This window comes from Clinocottus analis, unplaced genomic scaffold, assembly GCF_023055335.1.
Source record: "Clinocottus analis isolate CAN_PGR_092001 unplaced genomic scaffold, fCliAna1.0.p SCAF_30, whole genome shotgun sequence".
Lineage (NCBI taxonomy): Eukaryota > Metazoa > Chordata > Actinopteri > Perciformes > Cottidae > Clinocottus > Clinocottus analis.
Window position 1 is genome coordinate 197,719 of NW_027176043.1, and position 26,224 is coordinate 223,942.

Here is a 26,224-nt window from a genome sequence, read left to right on the forward strand (position 1 = left end):
TGAGCTCGGACAGAGAGGAAGAGAACGGTGCAACGGATGCACTGGAAGAGGTGATAACCAGAGGAAGGGAGGGCTGCGAGTATGTTGTTTAAGCTTGTGGAGACAGAAGTCTCTTTCCTTCGGGTCTGACCAGATGTCCACTGCTTCTATCAAGGGTGAGTACATGACAAATAAGGCTTTTTACATTCTCTCTCTCTCTCTCTCTCTCTCTCTCTCTCTCTCTCTCTCTCTCTCTCTCTCTCTCTCTCTCTCTCTCTCTCTCTCTTGGCCACCCTATGGAGGAAGCTCATTTCAGCCGCTTGTATCCGCTACCTCGTTCTTTCGGTCACGACCCAGAGTTCGTGTCCACAGGCGAGGGTTTGGAACGTAGACCGACCAGTAAATGCAGAGCTTCGCCTTCCGACTCAGCTCCCTCTTCGCCAAGACGAACCGGTGCAGCGCCTGTGTTACTGCTGCGGCCGCACCGATCCGCCCGTCGATCTCCCACTCCGCCTTACCCTCGCTTGTGAACGAGACCCCGAGGTACTTGAACTCCTTCGCTTGGGGCAGGCGTGTTGTCCCCACCCGAAGGGAGCGATCCACCGGTTTCCGGCAGAGAACCACGGCCTCGGATTTGGTTCAACTCTCCAACTCTCATCCCTGCCGCTTCATATTGGCTGGATCGATTGAGCTCGGACAGAGAGGAAGAGAACGGTGCAACGGATGCACTGGTAGAGGTAATAACCAAAGGAAGGAGGGGCGGGGGGGTGCAAGTATGTTGTTCAAGCTTGTGGAGACAGAAGTCTCCTTTCTTCAGGTCTGACCAGATTTCCACTGCTTCTGTCAAGGGTGAGTACACGAACAATAAGGCTTTTTACATTCTCTCTCTCTCTCTCTCTCTCTCTCTCTCTCTCTCTCTCTCTCTCTCTCTCTCTCTGTCTCTCTCTATTTATTCTCTCTGTCTCTCTTTATTCTCTCTCTCTCTTTATTCTTTCTCCGTCCATACATTCATTTTCCGCCGCTTATCCGGGGTCGGGTCGCGGTGGCAGCACACCCGGCAGACCGACCCAGGCTTCCTCTCTCACCTGCAACATTTTCCAGCTCGTTCTGGGGGACCTCGAGACGTTCCCAAGCCAGCCGGGAGAGCTATAATCCCTCCAGCGTGTCCTGGGTCTTCCCCGGGGCCTCTTCCCAGTTGGACGTGCCTGGAAAACTTCTCACGGGAGGCGTCCAGGAGGCATCCGGATTTGATGCCCGAACCACCCCCAGCTGACTCCTTTCGATACGAAGCAGTAGCGGCTCGACTCCGAGCTCCCTCCTGATGTCCGAGCTGCTCACCCTATCTCTAAGGCCGAGCCCGGCCACCCTACGGAGGAAGCTCGTTTCGTCGGCTCGTGTCCGCTACCTCGTTCTTTCGGTCACGACCCAGAGTTAGTGTCCACAGGCGAGGGCTGGAACGTAGACCGAGCAGTAAATGGAGAGCTTCGCCTTCCGACTCGGCTCCCTCTTCGCCAAGACGGACCGGTACAGCGCCCGTTCTACTGCTGCGGCCGCACCGATCCGCCCGATCTCCCGCTCCGCCTTACCCTCGCTCGCGAACGAGACCCCGAGGTACTTGAACTCCTTCGCTTCGGGCAGGCATGTTGTTCCCACCCGACGGGAGCAATCCACCGGTCTCCGGCAGAGAACCACGGCCTCGGATTTGGAGGCGCTGACCCCGGCCGCGTCTAGAAATCCCGTCCACGAAAGTCACAAACAGGACCGGTGATAAAGGGCTCGCCTGGCGGAGACCAACACCCACCGGGAACGTTAATATTACCGAGGATACGGACGCAACGCGTACTGCAGGCGTACAGAGACCGGATAGCCCGCGCCAACGGATCCGGCACCCCGTACTCCCGAGGGACCCGGTCGAAAGCCTTCTCCAAGTCCACAAAGCATATTCTTTCTCTGTCTTTTCAATTACTTTAGCTTCAAACTTTCAGCTTTTCAGCCTCTGATAAAACCTCCCTTTTCTGTTTGAACCTTGGTGTGTGTGTGTGTGTGTGTGTGTGTGTGTGTGTGTGTGTGTGTGTGTCTGTGTGCAGGGGCTCATCGTGGTTGTCACCTCCCCGTCCTCAAACTCTAACTAAACGCTTTTCGACAGGACCAGGCTCAGTGAAGAAGACCAGGCTGTGTAAACAGCACCAGGCTCAGTGACCAGGACCAGGCTGTGTGAACAGGACTAGGCTCAGTAAACAGGCACAGGCCCAGTCACCAGATGAAGGCTGCATGTACAGTGTTTTTTCATATGTATGTGTAGTGTTTTCACATTTATGTATAGTGTTTTCATATGTGTGTGTGTGTGTGTGTGTAGTTGTCACAACAGGACCAGGCTCAGTGAACAGGCACAGGCTCAGTGAACCTTCACAGGCTCAGTCACCAGGTGAAGGCTGTATGTGCAGTGTTTTTTCATATGTCTGTATTGTTTTTTAATACGTATGTATGTATGTATGTATGTATGTATGTATGTATGTATGTATGTATGTATGTATGTATGTATGTATGTATAGTTCTCACAAAATGACCAGGCTCTGTGAACAAGGCTAGGCTCAGTAAAGATGACCATGCCCAGTGAAGACAACCGTCCTCAGTGAAGAGGAGCTGTGTGAACAGGAACAGGGTCAGTGAAGACGACCAGGCTCGGTGAGGAGGGCCAGGATCAGTGAAGAGGGACAGGCTGAGTGAACATGATCAGGCTCAATAAACAGGACCAGGCTGTATGTACAGTATTCTCATATGCATGTATGTATATTTCTCACAAAATGAACAGGCTCTGTGAAAAGGACCAGGCTAAGTGAACAGGTAAAGGTCGTATGTACAGTGCTTTTTGTATGTATGTATAGTTCTCACAAAATGAACTCGCTCTGTGAAGAGGACGAGGCTAAGTGAACAGATAAAGGTTGTACGTACAGTGCTTTTCGTATAAATGTACAGTTCTCACAAAATGATCAGGCTCTGTGAAGAGGACGAGGCTAAGTGAACAGATAAAGGTTGTATGTACAGTGCTTTTCGAATGTATGTATAGTTCTCACAAAATGACCAGGCTCTGTGAACAAGGCTAGGCTCAGTAAAGATGACCATGCCCAGTGAAGACAACCGTCCTCAGTGAAGAGGAGCTGTGTGAACAGGAACAGGGTCAGTGAAGACGACCAGGCTCGGTGAGGAGGGCCAGGCTCAGTGAAGAGGGACAGGCTGTGTGAACATGATCAGGCTCAGTAAACAGGACCAGAATCAGTGAACGGGACCAGGCTGTATGTACAGTATTCTCATATGCATGTATGTATATTTCTCACAAAATGAACAGGCTCTGTGAAGAGGACCAGGCTAAGTGAACAGGTAAAGGTCGTACGTTCAGTGCGTTTCGTATGTATGTATAGTTCTTACAAAATGACCAGGCTCTGTGAAGAGGACGGGGCCAAGTGAACAGGTAAAGGTTGTATGTACAGTGCTTTTCGTATGTATGTATAGTTCTCACAAAATGAACTGGCTCTGTGAAGAGGACGAGGCTAAGTGAACAGATAAAGGTTGTACGTACAGTGCTTTTCGTATGTATGTATGTATGTATGTATGTATAGTGTTTTCGTATGTATGTATGTATGTATGTATGTATAGTTATCACAAAATGACCAGGCTGTGTGAACGGGACCAGGCTGTGTGAACAGGACTAGGCTCAGTGAACAGGCACAGGCTCAGTGACCAGATTACAAGCTCAGTGACCAGGACCAGTGACCAAGCACAGGCTGTGTAAACAGGACCAGGAACGTGCTCAGTGAAGAGGACCCAGCTGTGTGAACATGACCAGGCTCAGTGAAGTGAGGACCAGGCTGTGTGACCATGACCAGGCTCAGTGAAAGATGACCATTCTCAGTGAAGAGGACCAGGCTGTATGTACAGTATCCTCGTGTGTATGTCAGTATAGTGTTTTCATATGTATGACCAGGCACAGTTTTCACAAAATGACGAGGCTAAGTGAACGGGACGAGGCTGCGTGAACAGCACTAGGCTCAGTGAACAGGCACAGGACCAGTGACCAGGTACAAGCTCAGTGACCAGGACCAGTGACCAGGCACAGGCTGTGTGAAGAGGACCAGGCTCAGTGAAAGATGACCATGCTCAGTGAAGAGGACCGTGCTCAGTGAGGAGGACCAGGCTGTGTGAACATGTCCAGGCTCAGTAAACAGGACCAAAATCAGTTAACAGGACCACGCAGTGTGTACAGTATTCTCATATGCATGTATGTATAGTTTTCACAAAATGATCAGGCTCTGTGAAGAGGACGAGGCTAAGCGAACAGGTAAAGGTCGTATGTACAGTGCTTTTCGTATGTATGTATAGTTCTGACAAAATGACCAGGCTAAGTGAACAGGACCAGGCTGTGTGTACAGGACTAGGCTCAGTGAACAGGCACAGGCTCAGTGACCAGGTACAAGCTCAGTGACCAGGACCAGTGACCAAGCACAGGCTGTGTGAACAGGCACAGTGAAGATGACCAGGTTGTGTGAACATGACCAGGCTCAGTAAACAGGACCACGCTGTGTGAACATGACCAGGCTCAGTAAACAGGACCAGTATCAGTGAACAGGACCAGGCTGTATGTACAGTATCCTCATGTGTATGTCAGTATAGTGTTTTCATATGTATGTATGTATGTATGTATGTATGTATATAGTTTTCGCAAAATGACCAGGCTAAGTGAACAGCACCAGGCTGTGTGGACAGGACTAGGCTCAGTGAACAGGCACAGGCTCAGTGACCACGTACAAGCTCATGGACCAGGACCAGTGACCAAGCACAGGCTGTGTAAACAGGACCAGGAACGTGCTCAGTGAAGAGGACCCAGCTGTGTGAACATGACCAGGCTCAGTGAAGTGAGGACCAGGCTGTGTGAACATGACCAGCCTCAGTAAACAGGACCAGGCTGTATTCTCTCAGTATTCTCATATGTATGTATGTGTGTATAGTGTTTTCATATGCATGTATGTATAGTTCTTACAAAATGACCAGGCTCTGTGAAGAGGACGAGGCCAAGTGAACAGGTAAAGGTCGTATGTACGATGCTTTTCAAATGCATGTACGTATAGTTCTCACAAAATGACCAGGCTCAGTGACCAGACACAGGCTGTGTAAACAGGACCGTGCTCAGTGGAGAGGACCAGTAAAGATGACCATGCATGTACAGTGCTTTTCATATGTATGTATAGTTCTCACAAAAATGACCAGGACGATGCTAAGTTAACAGGTAAAGGTCGTATGTACAGTGCTGTCTTAATATGTACCTATAGTGTTTTCATATGTATGTATGTATGTATAGTTTTCACAAAATGACTAGGCTCAGTGAACAGGGCACAGGCTCAGTGACCAGGTACAAGCTCAGGGACCAGGACCAGTGACCCAGGCACAGGCCGCGTTGAACAGTACCAGACTCTGTGAACAGCCACAGGTTGTTGGTTTTTTTTTCCTTCTTTTTTTTTTTCGTTTTTCCAATCCTTAGGCTCCGGGCCGAGTCCCTTGTGCCGTCGCGCGCCCGAGAACTTTCATCGGGGAGTCGTGAGCCACCGTGGACTCGGGGCCCGGCTAATTACTCCGGGTGAGTCTCAATGTGTCGTTCCCAAGCCGATGTTTATGTATCTCTGTGTGTACATCACATCAATAAAAAACAGTAAACAAACATTACTTTCGTATGCCTTTTCATTTGTTACACTTGCAGATTCAGCTTAACGTGCAGGAAAGGGAGAACCTTTGGCCGGGAGCATCGCTCGCGTCTCCATTAGAATAGATGTTCTTTTTTGTTCTTCTTCTGTTTTCTCTTTCTTCCCAACACACGGGAGCATCGCTCGCGTCTCCATTAGAATAGATGTTCTGTTTTGTTCTTCTTCTCTTTTCTCTTTCTTCCCAACACCACACACAAGAGGTTTGACCCGAGGAGAACGGTTGTTGGCGTGTATCAATATCGGGAGCCTGGTGTAGCCTCCGGAAGAATTCAGTCCGCCAACTTTTCTCTTTTCCGTAATTAATTTTCTCAATCACAGCCAAAGTGACAAGCAGCGTTGCAGTTGCAAAAGCAATGAGTTGAACAACCAACTTTCAAGTAGGCAAAGAAAAAAAAAAAGAAAAGAAAACAACTCCCCCACAAACGGAAGCGGGGCCTTTTCATACACAGTTTATCGTCACGGGTTCATCTTTTCTCACAGAAAGAGACGTGCGACGTCCAGTCTGCTTCTCTCCAATGTCAATATAGCGATAAACGGGTGTGTGTGTGTGTGTGGGGGGGGGGGGGGGGGGGGGGTTGAGAAGTGCAAGGGAAAGACATTTCTAGACACAACTACAGCAGCGTGGCTGTTTTTGTACCGACCTCGCTAACAAAATGCGAACTTCACTGGACACGAATATGAAAAGCGTCTGCGGGACTTTTAGATTTACATTATCGCGGTATAGCCGCCCTGCTCACCACCCGACGGCCGGTTCATTTCGCGCACGTCGGGCAGTACGCCAGCGTGCAGTCCTTGCAGATGTACTTGTTGCACCCGTTGCACACGGTGTAGGTTTTGCAGTCCTTGTTGGGCGGGCAGATCTGACACCTCTTCCGCTTACTCGCGGCCCCGCGCGGCGCGGTGGCGGCGGCGAGCGCGGCGTCCTCGGGCCCGTCGCCCGCCGGCCCGGCCGCCCCGCAGCCCCGCACGGCTTTCAAGACGGCGGCGGACGCCTCCGTGCGGGGCCGACGCTCCCGTCTCTCCATGAACGGAGCCACGAGGGCCCTCCCCAGCCGCTCGAGAAACACCCTCCTCTTGTTCCGCTTGCCCGGCAGCCAGCCGGGGTTGAGCTCCCGCCACACGACGAAGGCGTTGTAGGCGGACACGTCGAGGACGTTGTGGAAGACGACCAGGGGCCAGCGCGCGGTCATCCTCCGGCAGCTGTACGTCACGGTCACCTTGTCGAGGTTGTCCACGCCGCCCTTGTTGCGGTTGTAGTCGAGGACGACGACGGGCTTGGCGTCCGGGCGGTCGCTGACGTCGCCCCGCGCGTGCCGCGTGCTCAGGAGCAGCACGTTCCGGCCCTTCTTGGGCAGGTAGGAGACGAGCGTGGCGTCGGGCGCGAAGGCGAACCTCGACGACGGCACGGCTCTCCGCCGGGTCGCGAGCAGCTCGGCCGGGAGCTCCCGCCTGTTTTTTCTGACCGTGCCCACCATGGTGTTGCCCCGGAGCAGGAGCCGCCGTCCGAGTTCGTAGGAGGTGAAGAAATTGTCGCACGTGACGTTGCGCCCCGTCTGTCCCTCGGTCACGTCGAGCGCGACCCGCAGCCCCAGGTCCTTCTCGGGGCGTCTGCCGCTCGGCTTTCCCGTGTAGACTTGCAGCTTCCAGGCGTAGCTGGATTTGGCGTCGCAGGCGACCCAGGATTTGATCCCGTACTTGGCGGGCTTGCTGGGCATGTACTGGCGGAAAGGACAGCGGCCTGTCGTTTGGGGGGAGAGAGGAGGGTGGGGGGGGGGGGGGGGGGCAGAGAGCAGAGGTGACGAGAGGCGACGAGAGTAGACGAGACGAGAAGCGAGCAGAGGAAAGCGCGGAGGCGATGACAGTAGACGAGAGTAGACGAGAGCGCAGAGGAGAGCCGCGGCGGCGGCGATGAGAGGAAAGCATATTATTATTATTATTATCGTCGCCGCCGCCGCCACCGCCACCGCCGCCGCCGCCGTCGCCGCCGCCGTCGCCGCCGCCGTCGCCGCCGCCGTCGCCGCCGCCGTCGTCATCAAACGAAAAGGCGGAGCGCGTACGGCCGAGCGCACCTCACCTCTGAACGGAACCAGCTGCTCGTCCACCGTCACCTCGGGCCCGGGGTTGTAGAGGAGCGGCAGCCGGCGCACCCACGCGTCCCAGAGGTCTCGCACGGCGGCCAGTTTGTCCGTCTGGCGCCTCGCGCCTCTCGTCTCGCGGTCGTCGAAGCGCAGCAGCCCGGAGTACTCGTAAAAGCGCTTGAGCGACATGGTGGCGCGGAACACGGCCCTGCCGCTCTCGGCGTCCCACAGGCTGGCCGCGGCCTCGCCGCGAGACCTGTATACGCCCGCCAAAATCAGCAGCCCCACGTAGGCTCGCAGGTCCGTCTCGTCCATCCCTTTCCAGCCGTCGCCGTGTTTTCGGGAGCCCTCCAGGTTGGTCATGTCCAGGACGATCCTCTCCACGTCCGGCGCGACAAACATGCGGAACGTCGAGGCGATGTCGCGCACGTGAGACTTTGCGTACGCGGTGGGCCCCGGCGGCCCCGGCGCGGCGTTGGGCGACGGGCGCTGCTCCTCTCTCTCGTACGGCGTCGAGGACCACGACATTTCTCCGCTTTTCGACGGGAAGGTCCGTCCTTCGCCTCGCGGGGCGTCCTCTCCGTCGCCGTCGGCTTCCTCCTCCTCCTCCATCTCCTCCTCCGCCTCTTTTTCTCCTCCTCCTCCTCCTCCTCCTCCTCCTTCTTCTTTTTCTTCTTCTTCTTCTTCCGAAGACGACGTATCGCGCACTCGTTCGTATTCCTCTTCTTTGTCGTCCGCGTCGTCGTCCGCGTCGTCGTCCGTGTCGTCGTCCGTGTCGTTGTCCGCGTCGTCTTCTTCTTCTTCCTCTTCTTCTTCTTCTTTGTCCGATTCCTCGTCTTCTCGTCCTTCTCTCCCTCCTCCTCCTCTTCCTCCTCCTCCTCCTCCCGACGGCGGCGACGACGACGATACATCGGGCGCCGGGTCGACGAGCATTCTGACACACGTTGCGCCGATGGAAACTTTGGCAGAGCGGCGGACGGTATCGCCGCGACCTCGTTCTTTTTCTCCTTCTCCCCCTCCCCCCCCCCCCCTCCTCCCCCCCCTCCTCCTCCTCCTTCTCCTCCTCCCCCTCCTCCTCGCGGAGGCAAAGCTTCCCACACCGGGTTGACTTTGGCAGTGTTTTGGAGGAGGCCACCTCGACCTCGGCCTCGGCCTCGGCCTCGACCGCGTTCTTCTTCTCCTTCCGCTTCTTCTCCTTCCTCTGACGACGGTGACGCGTCGCTCGCCGGTTCGACCGACGCGACGACCTTGGCAGAGTTTTGGCGAAGGCCACCTCGACCTCGACCTCGACCTCGGCCTCGACCTCGACCTCGGCCTTGGCCTCGACCGCGGCCTCGACCGCGTTCTTCTTCTTCTTCTTCTTCTTCTTCTTCTTCTCCTTCTCCTTCTTCTTCTCCTTCTTCTTCTTCTTCTTCTTCTCCTTCCTCTGACGACGGTGACGTGTCGCTCGCCGGCTCGACCAGCATTTTGACGAGTTGACTTGTGTTGAATCGAAGCGCCGTCATGTTGACTTTTGGCAGAAAGAACATAAAATAAATGTAAACACTGGGCACCGGAGACGGTTTTTAGTTTAGTATGTTTCTTTTTCTTCTTTTCTTTCCTTTTTAAAAAAAAAAAAAACTTTTTTTTAAAAACTTTTTTCCGTCGACGCGTACGCGAGGTAACGTCGAAGCCGAGGTCGACCGAACGGTCGGTGAGATGCAGACTGGCGGGTGGTGGGGAGGCGAGGCGACGTGCGGGGCCAGTGGGCGGAGGCAATATCGTTTGGACGAAATAAAAAGACGAGTGACCCTCGATCGCGGATGGAACGCGTCGGACATGTCTTCCGCGAACGGAGGCGAGAACGCGCCGGCAGGCGACGATTCGCCGACCGCCCGACGGCGGCCTCGGGAGGCAGACGGCAAAGTCGCGCCCCGCTCCGACGGCGGCCGCGGACGACGACGGCGATGACGTGCCAGCCGGAGGCGATTCCACGACGGCCCGCCGTGTCCGACCGTGGGAGCGTTGGACCGGTGCGACGTTTCCTCGCGAAGCGCGGGGCGGGTCGAACGGCTGGAACGCGAGCCCGTCCACGCCGATCGAATACAATTACTGGGCGTGGCTTCACATTACTTGTTTGTGACTTCACGTTAACAGGGGTGGCTTCATGTTAACGGTGTGTGGCTTCAGGTTAATGGGGTGTGGCTTTCACATTAATGGGTTTTGGCTTCACGTTGAAGGGGTGTGGCTAGACATTAAATGGGTGTGGCTTCACGTTAACGTGGTGTGCCTTCACATTGAAGGGGTGTGGCTTCACAATAAATGGATGTGGCTTCAAGAGAATGGCTTGTGGCTTTATGCTGAAGGCGCGTGGCTTCACGTTAACGGGGTGTGGCTACAGGGTAACAGGGTATTAAATGGGTGTGGCTTCACAATACAGCTTCATGTTAACAAGGATGTGGCTTCACTTCGAGGGGTGTGGTTTCAAATTAAAGGAAAGTGGCATCACATGACTTTACGTAAAAGGGGTGTGGCTTAACATTAACGGGGTGTGGCTTCACGTTGGATGGCTGTGGCTTTACATTAACTGGGTGTGGCTTTACGTTAATGGGGTGGCTTCACGTTATATGGCTATTGCCTAACGTTAATGGGGTGTGGCTTTACATTAATGGGTTGTGGCATCAAATCAAAGGATTCTTGTATCACATTAAATGGGTGTGACTTTACGTGAAGAGGGTGTGGCTTCACAATAACCGGGTGTGGCTAAACATTAACAGGGTGAGGCTTCAAATTAACGGGTGTGGCTTCAAATTAAAGGGAACTGGCTTCACATGACTCCATGTAAAAGGGGTGTGGCTTCACATTGACGGGGTATGGATTCACGTTAATGTGGTCTGGCTTCATGTTAACGGTGTGTGGTTTCACGTTCGGTTATGGATTAACGTTAATTGGGTGTGGCTTAACGTTAATGGGGGCGTGGCTTAGCGTTGAAGGGGTGTGGTCTATTGTTAACTGGGCCTGGCTTCACATTAATCGGGTGTGGCTTTATGTTAATGGCGTGTGGCTTCAGATTAACAGGGTGTAACATAGATGTGGCTTCACAATAAGGCTTCATGTTAACAAGGATGTGGCTTCACTTTACCCGGGTGTGGCTTCAAATTAAAGGGGTCTGGCATCAAATTAAAGAGGTGTGACTTTACTTTAGGGGTGTGTCTTCACATTAAATGTGTGTGGCTTCACGTTAAAGGGGTATGGCCTAACGTTAACGGGGTGTGGATTCACATTAATGGGGTGTGGCATCAAATTAAAGGATTCCTTTATCACATTAAATGGGTGTGAAGTGGGTGTGGCTTCACAATAACACTGTGTGGTTTCACATAAATGGGGTGTGGCTTCATGTTAACGTGGCTTCAGGTTAACAGGGTGTGAAATGGGTGTGGCTTCACAATAAGGCTTCATGTTAACAAGGATGTGGCTTCACTTTAACGGGGTGTGGCTTCAAGTTAACGGGGTGTGGCTTCACATTAAATGGTTGTGGCTTCACATTAAATGGTTGTGGCTTCACATTACTTGTGTCTGACTTCAGTTAACAGGGGTGGCTTCACATTATTGGGGTGTGGCATCACTTTAAAGGGGTGTGTCTTTATGTTAATGGAGATAGGCTTAAAGTTGAAGGGGTGTGGCTTCAAATTAATGTTGTATGGCATCACAAAAAAGCATCATGTTAACAATGGTGTGGCTCGAAATTAAAGGAGTCTGCCATCACATTAAAGGGGTGTGACTTTATGTGGACGGGTTGTGACTTCAAGGTATTGAGGTGTGGCTTCACATTAAATGGGTGTGGCTTCACGTTAACAGGATGTGGCTTTACATTAATAGGGGAGTGGCTTTACGTTAATTGGGTGTGGCATCACATTAACTGGGTATGTTTCACGATATCGGTGGGGCGTTAAATTTACTGGGCGTGGCTTCACATTACTTATTTGTGACTTCACATTAACAGGGGTGGCTTCATGTTAACGGTGTGTGGCTTCAGGTAAACGGACTGTGGCTTCAATTTAATGAGGTATGCCTTCACATTAATGGGTTTTGGCTTCACGTTGAAGGGGTGTGGCTTCACATTAACAGGGTGTGCCTTCACGTTAACGTGGTGTGCTTTCAATTGAAGGGGTGTGGCTTCATGTTAAATGGATGTGGCTTCATGTGATTGGGTTGTGAGTTCACGCTGAAGGGGTGTGGCTTCACATTACCTGGGTGTGGCATCAAGTTGAAGGGGTATAGCTTCAGGTTAACTGGGTGTGGCTTCACATTAATTTGGTGAAGCTTTACATTAACGGGGTGAGGCAACACGTTAAAGTGGTGTGGCTTTACATTAACGGGTTGTGGATTTACGTTACTGGGGTGTGGCTTCACGTCAACGGGGTGTAGGTTCACGTTAAATGGATGTGGCGTCACGTTAACGGTGCGTGGCTTCACATTAACGGGGTTTGGCTTCACGTTAATGGGGTGTGCATTCATGTCAAAGGAGTGTTGCTTAACGTTAATCGGGTGTAGCTTCACGTTAACGGGGTGTGGCTTCAGTTTAACACGGTGTGCCTTGACGTTAAATGGATGCGGCTTCACGTTAATGGGGTATGGCTTCACGATGAAAGGGTTTGGCTTCATATTAAAGAGGTGTGGCAACACGTTGAAGGGGTGTGGCTTTACATTCACAGGGTTAGCATTCACACTAATGGAGTGTGGCTTCACGTCAAGGGGGCGTTGCTTCACATTAAATGGATTTGGCTTCATGTTAACTGTGTGTGGCTTCACATTAATGGGGTGTGGCTTCCCATTCACAGGGTTTGGCTTCAAGTTAATGTCATGTGGCTTCACAATATAGCTTCACGTTAACAAGGGTGTGGCTTTACTTTAACGGGGTCTGGCTTCAAATTAATGGAGTCTGGCATCACATTAAAGGGGTGTGACTTTACGTGAAAGGGGTGTGGCTTGAAGTTAACAGGGTGTGGCTTCACGTTAAAAGGGGTTTGGCTTCACTTTAAAGGGGTGTAGCTTTACGTTTGTCGGGTTTGGCTTCACGTTGATGTTGAGTGGCATCACCATAAAGCTTCGTGTTAACAATGGTGTGGCTTTACTTCAACAGGGTGTGGCTTCAAATTAAAGAAGTCTGCCATCACATTAAAGGGGTATGACCTTACGTGGAAGGGGTGTGGCTTCAAGTTATTGGGGTGTGGCTTCGCATTAAATTGGTGTGGCATCACATTAATGGGGTGTGGTTTCACAATATCGGGGTGGGACGTGACATTTACTGTGTGTGGCTTCACATTACTTGTGTGTGACTTCACGTTAATGGGGTATGGCTTTAAATTAAAGGAGTCTGGAATGACTCTACGTGAAAGGGGTTTTATATATATATATATATATATATATATATATATATATATATATATATATATATATATATATATATATATATACACATATATACACATATTTATACATATATATACATGTATATATATGTATAACATACATATATACATATATGTATGTTAACTTGCTGTTGCTCCAGAGTGCCTGTTATATTGTTCTGATAACATTACTTTAAAATAAAAGCATGCAATACACTATTTTTTTACTTCATTGTTGAATTTGGCGCATAATGCGATTAATCGCGATTAATTGCAGAAAAATCATGCGATTAATCGCGATTAATTTTTTCAAAAATATAAAAAGGATCCATATTAGGATCCTCCATCCATCCATCCATTTTCCGCCGCTTATTCTGGGCAGCACACCCAGCAGACCGACCCAGACTTCCCTCTCACCCGCAACATTTTCCAGCTCGTTCTGGGGGACATATTAGGATCCTTTGGTTTTTAAAAGGTTAATTAGTGAATTGGGATCAGATCATAGTAATCAGATCTGTGCTCTATTCAAGATACAAATGCTCGTAGCACACCCGAATGCAGTGAATGTGGACGTTGCGGTTTCTCATCTCAGTTTACTAGAGTGTTTGATGTGGACCAATGTGTGTTCCACGCATAACAAGAGAGAAGGCTCAGAGCCAGTACTCAACCCAACCTTTTGAGACACACGCTGCTGCAGTGTCATCATGTTTTCCTTCAAGGCAGGGTTGGTAACCTTGAAAAACTAGCAAGAGTAAGATAGCTTTTAAAAATTATCCAACCCAAAACCCCAGCCCAACTCTTTCCCAGTGAAAGTAGCTAGCAGTATTACTGTTTAGTATGTCATACATGCTATTTTAATTCAGGCTGTTCTTTTAGAATACAACTTAATTAGACATTATGGACCTTGCATGCCATGATTTAATGAAAAACTCACATTTTTAGTGTGGAAAACTGTGTGAGTTAAGTTTATTTTTTGTCATTTTACATAGTTTTTACATACATACAATTTGGTCTCTGCATTTAACCCATCCATAGCAATTTAGGAGCAGTAGGCTGCTGTAAAGTGCCTTGGGAGCAACTAGAGGTTCAGTGTTTGGCTCAGGGACACGTCGACATGCAAACTATGAAGAGACTGGGGAATCAAACCAGCTACTTCGCAGTTTCAGGACAACCACTCATCCCCATGAGCTACAGCCGCGACATGAGCTTAGAACGGCTTTCTAGTCTCTGCACAAGCCTTTCATGTCAGAGAGGGAAAAGAGAATTGTTTATTATTAACAGATGACATGTAATGATAAAGTCTCGGCAGAGTCTTTGGTGTTTAGACTCTACAGGGAGATTATAATGAAGGGCCCTCTTTCCCGATCATCAACAAAATAAATCCCCCATTATTTACAACGGAGGAGCAAACCATAATCTTAATAATGTATGAAAAATATAGAAAAAGAATACAAGCAAAAAGCAACTATGCTGCAGCAGCCAGAAGCCGCAAGGAATTGTGGCAAAAAAACAGCGATTCTGTCAATGCGTAAATTACTGGAAACACATTTGGCCTCATGATCGAACATTTTCTGAAGTGTCTTCTGGAATGTTTTTCTAAAGTCAGAAAAGATCGCCTGACTCATTTTTACACAGCCGAAGCATTCTCAGCTGTGCTCCCCGAATAAGGATTTCTCATGCACCTGGATTTGCATACAGAAAAGCCCAAAAAGCTCCATATAAGGCCATGCACATGAAGAGACGTGTGTACAATCGACCGACTCCACAACCAGCGAGAAAGCAACTTCAGACTGAATAAAGTCAGTATTTATCAAACTGTGGCGGTATTTTTTATAGGTGGGGCGCAAGCGGAAATGCTGATTTTAAATGTTAACGTATGCCGATAATGAATGAATGAATGAATGAAAAGTACTTTATTAATCTCCAAGGAGAATTTTTTTTTGTCAGAGTAGCAGCATCCCACATCTACAGACATCCAATGAAGTAAACAAACTAAGCTAAACACACAAATCAAATCAAATAAATAATAACAGGAACAGGGATAACAGATATATACAGAAATGAGAAATAAATATATATATGTATGAAATCAAATGAGATGAATATATACATACATATATACATACATATACATACACATACATATATACACATAAATGTATATACACACATATACACCTATATACACATATACCTGTGGTCTACACACATACATATATACACATGCATAGAAACACATACATAACAAGTAACTATATGTATGTAACATATCTAATAATGTATATACATGAGTGGTATCCATATATGTGTACAGTGAAAATGAAAAATTAGTCCCTAGATCTGGACTCGAGGGATTTATTGTATAGTCTAATTGCCGTAGGCATAATGCTTTCCTGTAGCGGTCCTTGTGGCAGCGGAGCGTGATGAGTCTTTTTGAGAAAGTGCTAGTAATAGGTTGCGCTGCGCTTGCCGATTCTTGGCATTTTGCCAAAAGATCTTTATGAGATCTCCGTGAGTTTTTTTTAGCTGTTGCGTCTCATCAGACCTCAGCTCAACATTGAGCATGAATTGAGAGTCAGTATCAAATCTATAACCCTGTTTTAAAAATATGTGTAGAGGAAAGCAGCTCCTGCAGCCACTAATACTGATGCAACCTGATGGCTCACATATCTGCACTCATTCTGTTTTGTTTAGCAAAAAAATAGCTTATTGTTTTCTACAAAAAGCTATTTAGTAGTAACTAAATATTAGTTCTTTTTGCACAGATATAACTTTATTTTCATTTTTCTAACAAAGTGATAAAAACAGTTTTTTCCTACCATTGTTACAGATCCCAGATGACTGGACTGGTAACAGACTTAATACCGCTTAGTGCGGAGAGAAGTACAACATCCGTGTTTCGATAAAACACGTATTCAACAACAAAGCGTGAAGTTACTTTCCATTGATCACGGACATAAAGTAAAACATAACTCAGCTAGCTAGCTAACACCGGCTATCTTCTTCTTTTTCTTCTTCGTTTTCTTGTTTTCCCGCATCTTCTCAAGATATATATGAGGCTGTTCACTGCCACCCACTGGGCACATATGGTATAACACACCATAGAAATAAAATGAAATACAATCAAAACAAACAAAATGTGACCATATATGGTATAACACATGATCGAAATAAAATGAAATACAATCAAAACAAACAAAATGTGACCATACATTTGTGTGCGTCACACGCTCCCGGACAAAATAAAAATGGCTCCTGACAACAAATCTTATTTAAACAATACCACAAAACCGTTCTTTTAACCAATTTAACACACTCTAATGTTGATATAGGTGATTTAAGGTAACTGCGTTTCAAAAAGGTCAAGGTGTGTGTGTGTATGTGCGTGTGTGTGTGTGTGTGTGTGCTCTTCAGTGTAGGTAAACAGGAACTTAATACGGCATTACTGGGGTGTAAGGCATAGCCTGGTATGTCAGTGCCTGATGAGGTATTTGGTACGATACCTATATGTTGGACAGTGTTCCTGTTGTGACATGTGATATGGCTGTATTCCCCAGACAGGCATTGGCTGTACCCTAACACTGTTTACGGAGCTGTGAGGGTAGTATGAGGGCTGACCCAAGGATTCATATGTCAATATCCGTGTCGGCCTTCTGTCCTGTGTGGACTTCCTGACTTGTTCGCTCTCTTCGTCAATTGTTTCAGAGGTGACAGCTCCGTCACATTCATCTGTGCTGGGTCAAGTTCCCTCATGCTCATACTCTTCCAGATGTTCTTGGTCTACAAGTAAGTGGTTTTCATCGATTTGCACTTCTGGTCGGTCCTGTCTCACTTCTCTTTCAGGTATGAAAACAGAGGTGTTTTCTCGTCTGTCATCTCTCATAGGTTGTGCTTTTCTATGAGCCTCCCTTACAGGTAAGATGACTATGGGATGTTCAGGCAGTTCACAAGTTGGAATGTGAGCTGTATTTTCCCAGGGTTGAGAAGTATGTCCTACGACTCCCATATCCGTTTCTGTCTGTCTTGGAACCCTCAACCAGGACTGTATTCTTGGAGTATCCTCGTCCATGTCTGACGAGTCACTGTACTGAGATAGCTCCCTCTGGTGTTGTGCTCTTGCAGGTCTGTTTTGCACCCTTCTCTCTGTAAGTTGTGTAGCTTAGTCTGTTGGATTAGGTCAATCGGTAGGTCATTTACAACATGCAGGAGATTTCTGTGAAGAGTCCGTACTCTATTTCCACCAGTCTCTGGGGACACCTTGTAAACGGGGTTGTCATTCACTTGTTGTTGAACGACATACACTGTTTGTTCCAAATAGGACTGTAATTTCCCTGGACCCCCCTTTCACCCAAGTTACAGACCAAGAACCTGTCACCAGGTTGGAGAACGACTCCTTTCAGGTGACGGTCATATATCTCTTGTCTCTCGCGCTTGATTTTTGACTATTCTGAGAGGCTACTTGATAGGCTTCTCTCATTCGCTTTGCCCATTTCTCTGCATAACCCCTGGGAAAATCTGGTTCCTTTTCTGTGGACAACCCGAACAATAGGTCAACAGGTAGGCGCGGATGACGTCCATACAGTAAGTAGTGTGGTGAAAACCCCGTGGCTTCAAGTTTTGTGCAATTATATGCAAATTATATGCATGCACAATCTGTGGTAAGTGTTCCTTACAGTTGCTCTTCTCTTTCTCTTCAAGGGTTCTCAGCATCTGAAGCAGGGTTCGATTTAGATGTTCTGCTGGATTACCCTGAGGATGGTATGGCATTGTCCTGGAGTGGCTTACTCCGGTTAGTTGTTGTAGAGTTTTGAATAGTTCGTTTTCGAACTCTCTGCCTTGGTCATGGTGTAGCTTGGCTGGGTATCCAAAATGTGGAAGGAAGTCGTTGAAGATTCTTTCGGCAGCTGTTCTTCCAGACTTGTTTCTCATTGGCTACGCTTGGGCAAATCTGGTGAAATGATCTATGACAACCAAGATGTATTCATAACCACCCTTACTTGGTTCTAAATGCATGAAGTCGATGGAGACCAGTTCTAGGGGTGAAGTGCTGGAGATACTTCCCATTGGTGCTCTGATGTGGATGACAGGTTTCTTCTTTTTGATACTGGGACATTTCCTGGTCACGTAAACGTTAATGTCTCTTTTCATAAAGGGCCAATAGAACCCTCTCTTGCCAAGGTAAGATCTCTCTCAGTTCCTACATGACCCATGTCATCATGGAGGTGCTTTAAAACCACTGGGTGGTATTTTGTTGGTAGGACGAGTTGTTGTCGCTGCGTTGTCTGCCTGTACAGCAGTTGATTCTTTTTTTTTTTTTAAACTTTTTTTTTATTTTCTTCGTCACATCAGATTCCTCCCTGACATCAAAATAAACAAACATGATAAAGCAAGTAACCAGTACACAATCCTCCAGGAGGGCTCATCGAGGAAGGAGGGAAGGATCGAACCACACTCTCAAGTGCTGTTAAGTGCAATTAAGTAATATATACAGTTAATATCCAAAATTAAGTAAATAACCAATGAAAAGAAAAGAATAACACAAAATAGAAGGAAGTGAAATAAAAATAAAAAAATAAAAATAAAATAAAAAATTAAAATAAATAAAAATAAAAATTAAATTAAATTAAAAATTAAAAAAAGATACTGAAATGAGAAGGGTCTGACATTCATATCTGGACAGGGTGTACAGATTGGCTCAGCAATGATATTCTGGTGGTAGAACTTGATTTTATTACTCCGTTGTATCCAAGTATAGTGTTACCAAATTCCATCTTCTTGTGAAGGTATCTGTTGTCATTTGTAATTTTGCAGTCATTTTTTCCATTGTGTGGACCTGTCTTAGTCTCTGTCTCCATTGAGTTATTCTTGGTGAGTTTACAGTCTTCCAGTTCACCGTTATAATTTTCCTGGCAATAATTAAAAGAATACGCAAAATGTACCTCAGATCAGTGTCTCCTATATCGTTCGGTATTGACCCCAGCAGAAATATTAATGGATCTAAGAGTACCTCCACTTCTATGTTTTTATTGATTTCTGTTTTAATGTTTTTCCAGAACCCTCTAACTAGCGGACAGTCCCAAAAGATATGTGTATGATCTCCTATTTTTCCACACTTTCTCCAACATAATGAGGCTAGTGGATCATTCCCAAATGAAGAAATTATAAGAGGTGTGTAGAAATATCTCATTATTAATTTCCAGTCAAATTCCTTCCATAATTGGCTGTTGATTCCTTTATGGCATGAGCTGCACAGATCTTCCCATGTGTTGTCCTCAATTATGACATTTAGTTCTAGTGTATGTGTTTTGCCTTCTATATATGTGGGAGACATGGTTTTTAGTGGGAAAGCATTTTTCTGTTATACTAATAAAATAATCTTCCATTACATTAGGGTTTCTTCTGATTGACTGTTGGTCTTTATGGTTTGTAATATAATGTCTAATTTGAAGATACTTATATAAGTCCTTTGATGGAAGAGAATATTGCTCTTGCAGCTGAGAGAAGGATTTGAGTTCTGTTCTGTCAAATAATTGATTGATGGTTTTAAGACCTCTATCAGCCCATCTTCTAAAACCACTATCCCATATAGAGGGAGGGAATTCTATGTTGCCTACAAGTGGCATAGCTTTTAAAAGTGTGCTTGGACCTTCAAGTGATTTTTTGTATTATTGTCCAGATCTTCAGTGTGTGTTTTATCCACTCATTTTCAATTTAAATTTTATTAAGGGATTTTGTGCCAATAAAAGGCAATAAACCCTTAGCTGTGCTTTGTTCTATCTGGGTCCATCCTTTCTCCTGGTCATTTTCAATCCATGCCACTATAGCTGTTAGTTGTGCTGCCCAATAATATAATTTAAGATTTGGTAGGCCCAGGCCTCCTTTATCTTTGGGCAGGAACAGTGTTTTGAGCCTAATCCTGGGTCTCTTATTCTGCTAGATGAATTTGGAGATTGTTTTATTTAGTGTGTTGAAAGTAGAAATCGGTACTGCCACAGGTAGGGACTGAAACAAAAAAAGATGTCTAGGTAGCACATTCATTTTCACTGTCTCTGCTCTACCAAACAGTGAGAGAGGAAGGATTTCCCAACGTGCCATATCATTTTTTATTTGTTTGATTATCTTAATATAATTGGCATCAAACAGCTGTGTGGGGCTCGGTGTAATATTAATTCCTAAATATCGAAATCCTTGTTTAGACCAGTGAAAGGAAACCTCCTCATTCAACAGGGTAGGCCAGATTCCAGATATCATCATCGCCTCTGATTTGTTTTCATTAATTTTATATCCTGATACTGAGCCGTATTTGTGTAGACACTGCATAAGTGCAGGAATGGAGAGAAGAGGATTTTTAAAAAAAGGCAAAATGTTGTCTGCAAACAGAGCTATTTTATGATCTGTTCCACCTTCACCCGTAATTCCTTGTATTTGTATATCTTGGCATATAGCTTCTGCTGGAGGTTCAATACTCAGTATAAAGAGGATGGGTGACAGTGAATCCCACTGTCTCACGCCCCTCTCCACTTTGAAGAATTCTGAACGGTATCCATTCACTCTGGCTTGTGATTGTGGGTCTCTGTAGAGCAAGCTGATCCAGGTAACAAATTTTTCTCCAAAGCCCATCTCTATTAGTGTTTGTTCCAGGAATAACCAGTCCACTCTATCAAATGCTTTTTCAGCATCTAAACCGAGAAGCAATGAATGTTGTTTGTTTCTTGTCGCTATTGATTGTAAGTTTAGGGCTTTTCTTATGTTGTTTGTTCCTTGGCGGCCTAAGATGAATCCTGTTTGGTCTGGTTTTATTAATTTTTTAATATATTTTTGGGTTCTGGTAGCCAGGATGGAGGTTAGAATTTTATAATCTATGCATAAGAGGCTTATTGGGCGATAGCTGGTACATTGTAGGGGGTCTTTTCCCTCTTTATGTATCACAGTAATTTTGGCTTCGGACCATGATTTCGGTGGATCTCCCGTTTCTAATACATAATTATATACTTTGCATAGTATAGGGGTGAGTTCATTCACAAAGGCTTTGTAATATTCTCCAGAAAATCCATCTGTTCCTGGCGATTTGTTGTTTTTTAATTTAGCAATGGTTTCTTTAATTTCATCTTGTGTGATGGGATCTACTAATTTGGTTGCTTCCTCATTTGATAGTTTGATCATTTTAAGGGGTTTCAAAAACTCCTCTATTTTCTCTTTCTTTGATTCTTGTTCTCGACTCTTATATAATTATTTGTAGTATTTTGCGAAAAAAAAATTCTGAGGTGCCGTCTCCAGACAGTTAGATTCAGGATTTTTAATTTTAGGAATTGCACGGTTAGATTGTGCTTTCTGGAGTTGAAAAGCCAGCAACCTTCTAGCTTTATTCCCCATTTCATAGTATTTTCTAGTGATATACCTGAGAGCTCCTTCTGCCTTATATGATAGCATCTCATCCAACCGAAGCCTAACTTCCTTGAGTTTTTTAAGTATATCATCTTTTCTATGCATCTTGTGTTCTCTCTCTAGTATTTTTAATTCAAATTCCATTTCTTGTTGTTTCACGAGTCTTTGTTTCTTTATTCTTGAACCTATAGAAATTATTTTCCCCCTCATTGTGGCCTTTCCTGCGTCCCATAATATTGAGAGATAAACATTACCATCATCGTTTATGGCAAAATATTCAGATAGACCGGATTGTATTTCTTGTTTGACTTGAGTGTCTGCCAACAGTGAGACATTGATCCTCCAGTATCTAAAATTATTCTCTCGTCCTAAATTTATTTTCATAACTACTGGACCATGGTCTGAAATTGTAATTGGTTCGATTCTACTTTCTTTTACTCGATGTATGTCTCTCTTTGACATGCAGAAATAGTCTATCCTCAAATAGCTCCCATGTACTTGGGACATGAATGTGAAATCTTTCTCCCCCGGGTGAAGATGTCGCCAGACATCCACTAGGCCTAACTCATTCAACATATCTGATAGGTCCTTAGACCTTCTAGACTGGGGTCTTATTATTGCTGGTAGTCTGTCTAGATTGGCGTTCATTGTGCAATTAAAGTCCATACATCCATCCATTTTCCGCCGCTTATTCGGGGTCGGGTCGCGGTGGCAGCACACCCAGCAGACCGACCCAGGCTTTCCTCTCACCCGCAACATTTTCCAGCTCGTTCTGGGGGACCCCGAGACGTTCCCAGGCCAACCGGGAGATATAATCCCTCCAGCGTGTCCTGGGTCTTCCCTGGGGCCTCTTCCCAGTTGGACGTGCCTGGAAAACCTCTAATGGGAGGCGTCCAGGAGGCATCCGGATTAGATGCCCGAACCACCTCAGCTGACTCCTTTCGATACGAAGGAGTAGCGGCTCGATTCCAAGCTCCCTCCTGATGTCCGAGCTCCTTACCCTATCTCTAAGGCTGAGCCAGGCCACCCTACAGAGGAAGCTCATTTCGGCCGCTTGATCCGCGACCTCGTTCTTTCGGTCACGACCCAGAGTTTGTGACCATAGGTGAGGGTTGGAACGTAGACCGACCAGTAAATAGAGAGCTTCGCCTTCCGACTCAGCTCCCTCTTCACCAAGACGGACCGGTACAGCGCCAGTTTTACTGCTGCAGCCGCACCGATCCGCCTGTCGATCTCCCGCTCCACCTTACCCTCACTCGTGAACAAGAGCCCAAGGTACTTGAACTCCTTCGCTTGGGGCAGGCATGTTGTCCCCACCTGATGGGAGCAATCCACCGGTTTCCGGCAGAGAACCATGGCCTCGGATTTGGAGGCGATAACCCTCATCCCTGCCGCTTCACACTCCGCTGCAAAAGACCTCAGTGAATGCTGGAGGTCACGGTCCGAGGAAGCAAACAGGACCACATCATCTGCAAACAGCAGAGAGGCAATCCCGAGGCCCCCGAACCGGATTTCCTCCGCCCCCCGGCTGCGCCTAGAAATCCTGTCCATGAACAGGATGGGCAATTAAAGTCTCCTCCTATAATTAAAATCCCTTCACCTTTTTCAGCCACTAGAGCTGCCATCTTTTTAAAGAAAATTGGACAGTCTTCATTTGGGGCATATATATTTAATACGGTTATCTTTACACCTCCAATAGTTCCAGTCACCATTACATAACGGCCCTCACATCTTGGAAGGTTTTCTCATTACTGTAGTACACTGATTTACTAAACAGGATAGCTACCCCTCTTTTCTTCCCCTTCTTCCACGATGCGCTGTAGACCTGGTCAACCCACTCTCTTTTTAGTTTTAGGTGTTCTAGTTCAGATAGGTGTGTTTCCTGGATTAGAGCTACCGAACACTTCATTTGTTTTAGTTGTCCTAGAATTTTTTTTCTTTTAATTGGGTTGTTAATTCCTTTTATATTGTAACTGATGAAATTCAGGTTAGCCATAGTCTCTACCTATTGTTTTCTGCCTGGGTATATATGTCAGGAAAAAAAACAAAAAACAACAACATTGAAATAAAAAAAAGAATTAAAAAAATAAGTAAATAAACTAAAACTAAACTTGATAACGTCTGTCAAGAGAAATATTAGAATAACATACATCATATAGAACTGAGCTTCCACGTTTCCATTCAGACACAGTGTTAGAACTCTAGCTGTGTCCACTCCCCTTTGGTATTGGGGCAGAGAGGCGTGACCTACACTCTCTGTGGGAAAAAATGTACCTAGTGCATGTATGACCGATATTACAATAACTTGTAAAACGTCTAATTGAGTGTGAACCACTCATAGAACGTCAAAGCAAAACATCCGTCTGGACTTTATATCATAGATCTTTGTATATAATTGTGACATGTGTGTGTGATTTAATCACATAGTGTTAAGTGTTTTTCAGTTTCTTCTTCTTTCTTATAGTTGGTTAGTGTTCTCCTTGCAGAAGAGCTTTGAGGTCTGATGACGGCAGCACTGCGTCTCTCTTTCCCTGGGTGTTGCTCCTCCAGCCGTCATGGATCTGCTCCTCGATGCTCTCCCTTTCTCCGCAGCTCACCTGGACCCCGAGCTCCGCTAGCAGCGCCGCTGCGCTAGCTAATGTTGTGAAGGTCTTCTCTCCGCTACTCAGCATGAGTTTCAGTTGTGCCGTGTACAGGCATTTCGCTTGTATGTCCTTCTTTTTAAGTTGTTTAATAACTTTGCGGACTTTCACTCGTCTCTTTTGTAGATCTGGTGAGTCGTCTTGGTCGAAGAAGATCCGTGTGTCTTGGAAAAACACCTGTCCCTGGCTCCATGCTTGCCGTATGATCGTTTCTTTCACCGTTGCATCAACAAATCGTACTATTATCGATCTTGGGGGAGCCGTTTCGTCTTTGGGTTTCGAGATGAGTGAGCGGTGCGCTCTTTCAATCTTAATGTACATTTCTGGTGGTAGTTTAAGTACCTTTTGTAGCAGCTGTTTCACGAATCCCGTGGTATCTTTTCCTTCACTCCCTTCTTGAATTTTAAAGATTCTTATGTTGTTCCGTCTCAGCTTATTCTGGACATCGTCACATTTCGCTGTTAGATCCATGTCGCGGTGGAGCAGGTACCTTATCGCTCTGCGGTGTTGCGTTGCTGTATCTTCGGCCGTGCTAATTCTTTCTTCTGTCTGTCCGATTCTTTCTTCGTGCTCATTCAATTTGTCTTTAATGTCAGTAACTGCTTGTTCTAGTCGCTCAAGGGACATTTTAGTGTTATTATGTCCATCTTGATTTTCTTTACGAAGTTTCTTCAGTTCTTCAAGTACGTCCATTTCCGACTCAGCTCCTCTGGTAGCCGAACCCGAGCTAGCATTAGCCTGGTTTGGGGGTTTCTGTTTATCCTCCTTTTGCTTCGGGATGTCTTGCCTGTGGTAATTCTTCTGTCTAGTACTCAAACTCATTATCTAGAGGCACTCTCTTCTTTACCATTCAACGTATACTTTAAGTTTAGTTGTCACATTTCTTGTTTTGTCAGACGGAGCTCTGCTACAACTCAGCTGGTCATGTCGTCACCGGAAACCACCGGTCTCATACCAGCCAGCGGTTGATTCTTGATCGAGAGTTTCCCCCATTCATGCATGAGTTTTCGCAACGGACCATTCGCTCCTCGTCCATCTTCATTTGACAAGACTCTCTTTGTTTCTTTTCGTCTTATTAGTGCCCCAATTGCTGGGTCTTCTCTCTGAGCCTTGACCAGTTCATCATGGTTGATAGTAGGTACATGTTCTATCACACAAGTCTCTGGGCCTTGTGCAAGATTAATAGCTGCCACATAAGCAATGTCTTGTTTCTCTGCGGCCTGACTACCTTCCCACGTTGCAAATACTGTTTCCTTGGACAATTCCTCGGTGCACTCAACCACATACCTGTCAATGTCCAGTGGTAGACGGGATAGGGTGTCAGCATCAACATTGCTCTTCCCTGGTCGGTACCTGATATCAAAATCTGCAAGTTCTCCTACCCATCGGTGACAAAGGGCGTTGAGTTTGGCTGTGCTCATGACATATGTTAGTGGATTATTGTCTGTGTAGATGGTGAAGTGGGGCGCATAAAACAGGTAGTTCCCTAATTTCTCACAAACAGCCCATTTCAAAGCGAGGAACTCAAGCTTTCCAGAGTGAAGCCTGTAGTTCTTCTCGGCCGAAGACAAAGTTCTAGAACCATAGGCGATGACTCTCAGTCTTCCTTCCTGACGCTGGTAGAGCACTGCACCTAACCCTTGCTCTGAGGCATCAGTGTGTACGGTAAAGGGCAGGTCAAAGTCAGGATATGCTAGTACAGGTGGATTGGTTAGAGCATCAATGAATTGGTGGAGGATACCTTGATGCTCTATCGTCCATTGGACTGGGGACTTTGATGAGAGCTGGGCCCCTTTACCTTTCTTTAGTATCCGCGGTGGTTGTTCTGCTGTGCTTCCTTTTACTTGCAGCAATTCATAGATGGGCTTGGCGATGCGAGAGAAGTTTTGAATGTATGTCCTATAATAACTGAGAAATCCCAGTAACTTCCTGACATCTCCTACCGTGTGGGGCGTCTTCTCCCTCAAGGCTAACACAGCATCCAGGTCCTTTGGGTC

General features: G+C 46.6%; 1 protein-coding gene and 1 long non-coding RNA gene across 2 annotated transcripts in view; one reads left to right on the top strand and one right to left on the bottom strand.

Annotated features, from left to right (window-relative positions):
• LOC137798638 (uncharacterized) overlaps nt 1–5,619 on the top strand; it is a 120,177-nt gene extending 114,558 nt beyond the window's left edge. Inside the window, exons 2-3 of the long non-coding RNA XR_011079378.1 lie at nt 2,189–2,207; nt 3,709–5,619. This is a non-coding gene — a long non-coding RNA (uncharacterized lncRNA). The remainder of the gene's footprint in view (nt 1–2,188; nt 2,208–3,708) is intronic.
• An 865-nt stretch (nt 5,620–6,484) lies between these two features.
• LOC137798586 (piggyBac transposable element-derived protein 4-like) lies at nt 6,485–12,886 on the bottom strand. The gene is made up of 4 exons (XM_068595453.1): nt 12,848–12,886; nt 8,911–9,236; nt 7,807–8,744; nt 6,485–7,470 (listed from the first exon to the last, which is right to left on the bottom strand). The coding sequence occupies exons 1-4, from the start codon at nt 12,884–12,886 to the stop codon at nt 6,485–6,487; spliced, it is 2,289 nt and encodes a 762-aa protein (XP_068451554.1).
• Between the last annotated feature and the right edge of the window lie 13,338 nt (nt 12,887–26,224).

Bases quoted from the DNA above. Each gene is read 5' to 3' on its own strand.
- LOC137798586 (XM_068595453.1), bottom strand. From the start codon at position 12,886: ATGCCACTCAACATCAACGTGAAGCCAAACCCGACAAAC. The intron at 8,745-8,910 runs GTGTGGGAAGCT...AACGTGTGTCAG, and splicing joins ACACTGCCAAAGTCAACCCG to AATGCTCGTCGACCCGGCGC. The intron at 7,471-7,806 runs GTGAGGTGCGCT...CCCAAACGACAG, and splicing joins GCAGCTGGTTCCGTTCAGAG to GCCGCTGTCCTTTCCGCCAG.